The sequence below is a fragment of the Cajanus cajan genome, chromosome 10 (assembly GCF_000230855.2).
Source record: "Cajanus cajan strain Asha chromosome 10, NIPB_CcT2T_4, whole genome shotgun sequence".
NCBI lineage: Eukaryota > Viridiplantae > Streptophyta > Magnoliopsida > Fabales > Fabaceae > Cajanus > Cajanus cajan.
In genome coordinates, this window is record NC_138526.1 from 16,063,058 (window position 1) to 16,071,067 (window position 8,010).

Here is an 8,010-nt window from a genome sequence, read left to right on the forward strand (position 1 = left end):
GTCTCACATCACATCTTTTAATTTTTTTACAAATTTTTTCTGTATAAAATGATTATGAATTTTTTCTCTTTACTATTTTATATCTCTTTTTTATTTTTTTTTATTTCAATAGTAAAAAATGAAACGTCAAGGGAAAAAATAATGAATAAAGTAAATAATTTTTAATTAAATTTATTTGAAGATAAAAAAGTAATCCTTAAAGGATATTAGAAGAATATTTTTATATTGTAGTAAGAGTCTATAAAACATTTTTCTCCTCTTATATTTTTACTTTTAAATTTGAGATATGTATTTTTTTCCTAAAAGTTAAAACTTATGTTTTTAATTTTTAAAATATAAAAAATTATTATTTTGGTTCTCAAATTTAAAATTTGTCATTTTAATCTATGTATTTTTTTTAAGAAATATTATTTTAATCCCTACATACATCTTTCTTATTTCTCAAATTTAAAACATATGATTTTAGCCTTCAAAAAGATAATATATATAAAAATACATATACATATGTACATACATACATATATATATATATATATATATATATATATATATATATATTAGTCTCTTTGCTCAAATGTTATTAATTAATTTATCACACGAAATTCTTTTACTATTTTCGTTGTCAATGTTATAAAATTATCTTAATTTTTTATTGTTATTATATGTTGTTACATCAGGTTAGACCAATTAATATTACTAAACTGTCTTAATTTGTCACTATAAATTATATTATAAGTGGCTATGACACCCACCACTCCAAAGCAATATTAAAGTACCCAAATTTAAATAACCACAAAGTCTTCAAGTTTAGTGTCGTTCACGAAATTTATAACATATGATTAAATTGAAGGAATACTTAAGAGTCCTCATAATATAAACAAATCAAATATATGACATTAATCATAACTCAATACCAAGAAAACCTTATGTTATGCCCATTATACAAAATAATTTTACAAATATTTATTATTGAATTAAAAACACTCGTAATTATTAAGACCCTTTAAAATATTTATAAGACTCATTTAATTAACTAAAAAAACCTTTTTATAAATATAGAGAACCTAGGGTGCTACAATTCTTCCCCGTAAAGAAATTTCATCCTCAAAATTTTACTCGTAAAAAAAAGATAGATAAAAGAAAACACATAGACATACTTTTTAAGTAGGGTGACATGGAGCAACAATAAGAATGTTTGGCAAGAAAGTTAATATGTTGGCATTAAGAGTTAATTCTCTCATCTACTATTTTTAAAAATTATAAATCCGCAACATTTAAGCCTACACCTTACAGTTTAACCTTTGTTCACTAATTTGATCATAACTTGAGTTCTAGAACTCCTTTTTTAGTGATTCTAGTGTCATTGGAAAGCTAACATCTATGCTTACAACTCTTATGAATAACACGAAACCTAATTTGTCCATCTAAGGACTCTCACAATGCTTATAAGTGTCATATATTATATCTTTCACAAGTTTACTTTTTCTTTTCCTTATTGTTGGACTGTAGTAGTCATACTTGGTTTGGAGGCAAGGTAGGATTAGGTTGGATGGCTTACATGGTAGAGGGTCATGCTAGAGATGACATAGTTTTGTGATACTATTCTGATAATATCTTGTTGTATAGACATTTGACCAATAATAGGTTTTATGTTTTTAGTACTTTGTATATTTTGATGTATATTGTATATATGTGCATTGTTTATATGCAACCCTATAAGAAACTTTATGTTTTCCAATCATATTGGCAAGAAATGTTTTAAGTTTTCTACATCCTATACATATATTTTTTGCAAGAATATCTAGGTATTGTTGCAATAATATCCATGTATTGTTGTATAAGAACCTTAGTGTAGCTTAATGTTTTATATTTTTTAATTTGTTACATAATAACTATGCTATATTAATTATAGTGACCTATCGAGTCATTACAAAAATGAAAAAAGAAAATTTACAGGAACGAAAATAATTTCTTTTAAAAAAATAAAATCAAAAAAATCATATATTTTATAAAACTAGAACTCTAATTTAAAAAAAAAAAAAAAACATCATTAATAATATGTAAGAAATTCTAACCGCATTTTGTTAAGCAAAATAAGCACACTTTTTTAACATTATTGACAACGAAAACGTTGACATCGATTTCGGTAAAAGCAAATAATAAGATTATTACTACACCGTTGAACTTACACGGATTTTGTTCTACAAAATACGCACCCTATCTAACATTATTGACAACGAAAACATGGACACTGAATTCGGCAGAACTTTGATTTAATTCACCTCAACCCACTTTTTAAATGGGTTGAACTGACTCGATACACCAATTTTAAAGTCTAAATTTTTTTAACCAGGATCAGCTCATTCTGAGTTAGTGGACTAAACGGGTCGACCCACTAACTCATCTAATTTTTTTTTAAAAAAATTATAATTTAAAATAAATTCTAATCTAAAATAAAAATTGTCAAACTAAGTATCATATATATAACATTAAATTTAAATTAAAAAATGTACAATTTTAATTAATCAAAAATAAAAAATAAAAATCATTTCATAAAAGTGATTATTCATCAATATTAAATTTTATTAGAGACTTGAGTAGATAAACTTATAACGATTTCATGGTGTTTAACATTGACTTTATCTTTATATATGTACAAAAAATAATGGTATTTTGTTAACATAATACATATATAATAACAAATGGTTAAGTGAATTGTTAGTGAGTTAGATTTATAAAAATATAAGTGGGTCAGGTGAACTGACCCGACCCACTACGGGTTCAACCCGGGTGAGTCGAGTCAAAAGTGAACCAAATTACAATTTTTGATCTTTTATGAATTTTTTCATTTTTTTATCCCACCTGACTCATTTTCAAGATGTACCAGATTGGTCCAAGGACCAAAACCCCTTTCACGGCTCTAAAATTCGGTAATTACAAAGAATAAGAAGATTATTATTACACCCGTGAACTTGCACGATAATCTAAATTCTGAAATCTCATCAATTCAACCAACTTAAATAAAAGGACAAATTAAAGTGCTACAGGTTATATAAACCCGTGACACACAGCAATATTACAAAAGCTATAGCCCTACTACGTATAAATATGAATGAACTTTCAAAGCACGTACGAATTTAATTCCATGCACATACAGATAACAAATAGCCCAAAATCCTCCACTATATATATATAGTTAGCAATGGAACCTTATTACCAACACGCTAAAACCAAACTCATCCATCAATGGAAGAAATGCCACTTTGTAACAACCGATGTAACAAGACCATATATAGTGTCACCAAAAGTCAGGACAACGTTAATCAGGAGAAACCGAGGAAGCAGTAACATTTATTTTAGGTGCAAAGCTCGCGAGCGACGCCGAGCCTGGAGTTGGGAACGTCGTAGAGAAGACGGTGGTTTTGTTGCTGCATGTTGGCAATGACGTTGAGCACTGAGTTGACGTTGTCGGGAGCCGCGGCCATGGCGAAGCACGTGGTGCTGCCGGCGGAGCTGTGTATGAGAATGTTGTCCTGTGGCAGCGTCACGTTCATGCCTGAGAACAGGAATGTTATGGTGGGTGCAACTATTGGGACACTGTAGCATGTGTCGAACCCTCCTAGGGATGTCACCGTCAGGTTCGCCCCCACTCTTCGCCGGAACTCGTCGCGTACCGCCACGTATGCCGGTGTTACTAGCCGGGTGAACACCGTTCCTGAAAGTGTACGTTCAACCACAAATTCAAATGACTTATGCTTGGTATACACTTAATTTAAATATGTTTTTAATTTTTTAAATTTAAAATTGATTATTTTAATTTTATAATTTAATTTGATTTTTTTTCCAAATTTTACTATCGCATAAAATCTATTTAATTTTGATTGATACGATATAATTGTTTTAATATGATACTTTTAAATATATTATATATTATATATTAATAACTTAAAGGAGTAAAATAACATTTTATAAAAATTATAAAAATTAAAAATAATAATTTTAAATTTAAAAAATAAAAAATAAATTTATCTTAAATTTAAGTCACAAAGGTTTATATTTATCTTAGTATTGACTTTAAATTTTGCAGTAATAATTTGAAAATGATAAATGGTATATAATCATTTATAATTGAAAGATTGAGTAATTTATTTATATATATATATATATATATATATATATATATATATATATATATATATATATATTCAGTGCATTGCAGTTAGATTCTTAGTATTATAGTTATCTTACGTTTTTTGTTCTTGTTGAATGATTATTTTCTTTTTGTGCTCCCTCCTCTCCTCTTTATAAGATCGATCAAATTAAAAGTGTCTTTATTTTTTCTATATTATTAATATTTAGAGTAATTTTGAAGAAGAATATAAATTTAAAATAAAGTTTATGCTATTAACAAAATTAATCAACTTTTAATTATAATTAATTACATAATTTTTATAAAAATGATAGGAAAGAATATGAATCTAATCAATTTTGTTGCTTCCAATCGAGATGTTTTTTCAAAAATGGTATGCGGGGCATGGTGTCGGAGTGATGAATGTTCCAATCACGTGTAACATTTTGACTCAAAATTCGTTTAAATTTTGCTGATTTCATGCCTTTCCTTTCGGCTAATTAGACCATAGACTTTCAATTGGACTTCCATGTTGAAAATTGGGACATAGACAAGACACCACACTACATGTTTTGCGGCTAAAATGGGAAATAAGTAAACTTAAAAAAATATATAATAATAATAAACTCACCGATTCACAAGGAAAGTAATTCGTATGACCATGTCATAGAACGTACTAAAATTTCTACTTTGTTCAAAAGCATGATAAACTTCTAAAAGTAGTGTTACCACTTACCAAGTTTCTAATTATTTAAAGTAAATATTCTAATTTCTAACTAGGTTTTAATTTTATAACATAGAGTGCAATATTTTGAATGTCTAGGTAAGAAAGCATACCGGAATCAAAGATGGTGCCGGCGCCGGTGGTCGGATTGAAGGCCAAAGCCGCCGGAGGAATATCGACGATTCTCCGGCCAACCCTGATTGCAACCAAGTTAACATAATAGAGTGATGATCTTCTAGGATTCTTGAGAAGAGGGGTAAACTTGATCCTTTTGGGCTGTGCAATAGGCCCAAGTCTAAGTGACCCAGAGAAGTTAAGCGATTTGAAGCTGGGCAAACAGTAAGAGAATGTGGACTGGTAGAGGTTTTGGGTCTGGGACAACAGCGACAATGGGCCTCGGCCCAAGCCCAACAGACCCTGTGGTGGAGCAGAGGACCCAGTGGTCTTTGCAACGCACCCAAAAGTGTAGCCAGGAACAGGGTCAGTGGCGAGGGTAACCGTGTCTTGGACCACATTAGCCGCTATGGTGGAGCCACCATAGGTCAAGTTGAAGGTGCACGCGCTGGTTCCGCAACTGGGGTTGGGTACCTGAAAAAAAATGTTCACATCACACAGACACAATCACCACATTAGAAAAAAGTTACTTTAGAAACAACAAAACAAGTCTCGTGAACCCTTGCCTGTGAAAGACTTCACAGGGTCACGTAGTTTTCTACATTTTGGATTCGGAAATAGGCCAGGGAGTCAACCCCACTGCAAAATGGGACAAGGGAATGCATGTTTCTATGTGAATGTGATGTGATGATAGCTAAGAGAATCATTGGAGTCTACGTTGGAGGTAGCTTACCTTAATATTTAAGGCGGTTATATATTCAAGGCAGGAGATCTTGCTTAAGCGTGGATCAATCCCTACCGTTAAACCACGCTTGGGGATATCATTGGAATCTCTCGTTCTATGTGAAATTACCCTCCTTCCACGTCAAGAAAAAAGAAAAAGACTAGTGCCAAAAAATCAATCTGGCCCATCTGAAAGAAATCCTAGGTATTGTTTATCAATTATCACAAATTTTTTATGTACTGCACTCAAGAAAGACATTCACGATTAATTGTACTGTAGTGGACTTAGACTTGAGTTCACATGATTCTTATTCAGTTTTTAAATAAAATATTACTTGCACAAATCTTATGATTTGAATGAAAAATAGTACATGAATCATACGCTATACTAGCCTTGAGATGCTAGTAATAAGAGATGGAGAAATGTAGATATCACGTGATAAGAAAAGAAAACCAAAATGCGGTATGTTGAAAAAAATATTTCTCAATTTTAATTATACATAGTTCCATTCCATTAGTCCTGTTTGAGTATACTAAATAAGTTTTCACATCAAACTCAATATGGAAACAGTATCTAAAGTTGTGTATAATGAAACTCTACAAAAAATTATCAAGTAACGATGTTGGATTGGATATTTTAATTTTTAAACATTCCCATTAAAGACAGTTTACTAATAAAGTATTGGAACAAGTAATATTAGGCAATAATTATAAGTTAATCAATCATCACACCCGAAAATAGGGTAATGAGTTTGGATCTTGGCACGATGTTTTTGTTTTTTGGTTTTTGGTTTTTCCTCCTAGTCATAGAAGCCATGACTCATGAGTGCAATCCGTTTTAACCCGATAAAGAATAAAGGAGACAGCAAAAAATGGGCTCAAAAGTCATATCTACGTGACATCATAATGTTTGGTTTCTTGCTATTCATGATTTCACAAAAGATTACACAAAATGGAAAGGATTTAGAAAATGGTTTCAAGTATTAACAAGTTCTAGTAAATTTCTTTTAAGTAAAGTCTAAATTCGAGTCACATTCATAGAGAAACATAATTGAAGGATAAAATCCTACTAAAGATGATTAGTTATTTTTTTATTTATTTATCAAAATTACCCTTCAAACAGAGTTTGTGAAAATGATGTCAAATATCAATAAGTCATTAGTTTCGAGAGAAATCGACTCAGTTTTTTTTTTTTTTTAATTAATTCTCAAATTTAAGTTCGTAGATTAAAAAATAAAATTTTACTAAAAAATATTGGGCCAAATTTTTAAATAAAGTTTAATCATTAATAAAGTTTATAAATATTTCGTAATAATTACATGATTAAAAAATTTTATGTTAAGTAAAGTTTATAACCTGGTTGCACACTGAAGAACCACAGCTAACATTCTTGAATGTGGTGGACTTTTCAGGAGCAAAGAGGGTTGATGTGCAGCCATCACAGGCAGTGCAAGGAATCCAAGCAGCATCATTACTAGTGTCCATGGCCATGAGCAAGGTTTGAGGAGGAGTACCTATTTTGGCTCTCACAATATAAGTTGGGCTCTGTATAATCTGTCTCCCTGAGGCAATGGGCACAATTGACCTCCCAGCCACCATGCTAGCCAGAAACTGCAACCTGGCTTGGTCCTTGGCTTGAAGTTGGAGGACACTCTCTGCCCATGAAAGTGCCTTTGATGGCCTAAATGGGGAACATGGGCTAAACACATGGAAAACTTGCAAGGTTGAGCCATGGTCTTGGGTGTCACATTTGGGGTTGAGCCCTTGGACTAGGGAGAAGAGAAGGAAAATGAGTAAAGGAGAGAGTGAGAGTGTGCCTTTCATTGCTATTGATGTGGTTGGATTTTGGTGCCTTCACTATGGAGTCCTCACTACTCTATATATAGTAAAAGAAAAAACTAACATTGGAAACTTTTTAATTGTTTTTAGTATTTTGGGGGCAAAAGATTTTTTTGGATTTGTGGGTGAGGAAGGGGGTATGGGTCACTCAGTGGTATTAACGTTGTGGGGGTGATATGTAGAGTTATGTAGAAGTGAAGTAAGTGGGAGATAACAGACTGTACTCCATTTGGTTTTGTAGCCTACTATATGCCTATTTCCTGTATCACAAATTCAACATGGGAATTGCACCTTCCACTATATATATACTATGATGTTATGTTGGACATGTATTTAGTGTAAAATGGTTGAATATTGCAAGAGTTTTGCTCTAAAGATTAGGGTTGATTGATCAAATTGATGTAAAATAAATATAAAAAAAAATGGAATTGTTTGAAAACATTTTATAGAAATATAGCTAAGTCATAAAGTTATCATATGT

At 31.0% G+C, this 8,010-nt stretch overlaps 1 protein-coding gene across 1 annotated transcript; it reads right to left on the reverse strand.

Annotated features, from left to right (window-relative positions):
* Positions 1–2,972: 2,972 nt before the first annotated feature.
* Positions 2,973–7,781, reverse strand: LOC109789392 (aspartyl protease AED3). Its single transcript, XM_020348326.3, has 3 exons — positions 7,047–7,781; positions 4,967–5,441; positions 2,973–3,715 (listed from the first exon to the last, which is right to left on the reverse strand). The coding sequence occupies exons 1-3, from the start codon at positions 7,512–7,514 to the stop codon at positions 3,357–3,359; spliced, it is 1,302 nt and encodes a 433-aa protein (XP_020203915.1). The 5' UTR covers positions 7,515–7,781; the 3' UTR covers positions 2,973–3,356.
* Positions 7,782–8,010: the final 229 nt, after the last annotated feature.

Excerpts from the sequence above, each read along its gene's own strand:
- LOC109789392 (XM_020348326.3), bottom strand. The coding sequence starts at position 7,514 with ATGAAAGGCACACTCTCACTCTCTCCTTTACTCATTTTCCTTCTCTTC. Across the intron at positions 5,442-7,046 it reads GTTCTTCAGTGTGCAACCAG|GTACCCAACCCCAGTTGCGG; the intron begins GTTATAAACTTT and ends ATTTTTTTTCAG. Across the intron at positions 3,716-4,966 it reads CGGCACCATCTTTGATTCCG|GAACGGTGTTCACCCGGCTA; the intron begins GTATGCTTTCTT and ends GTACACTTTCAG.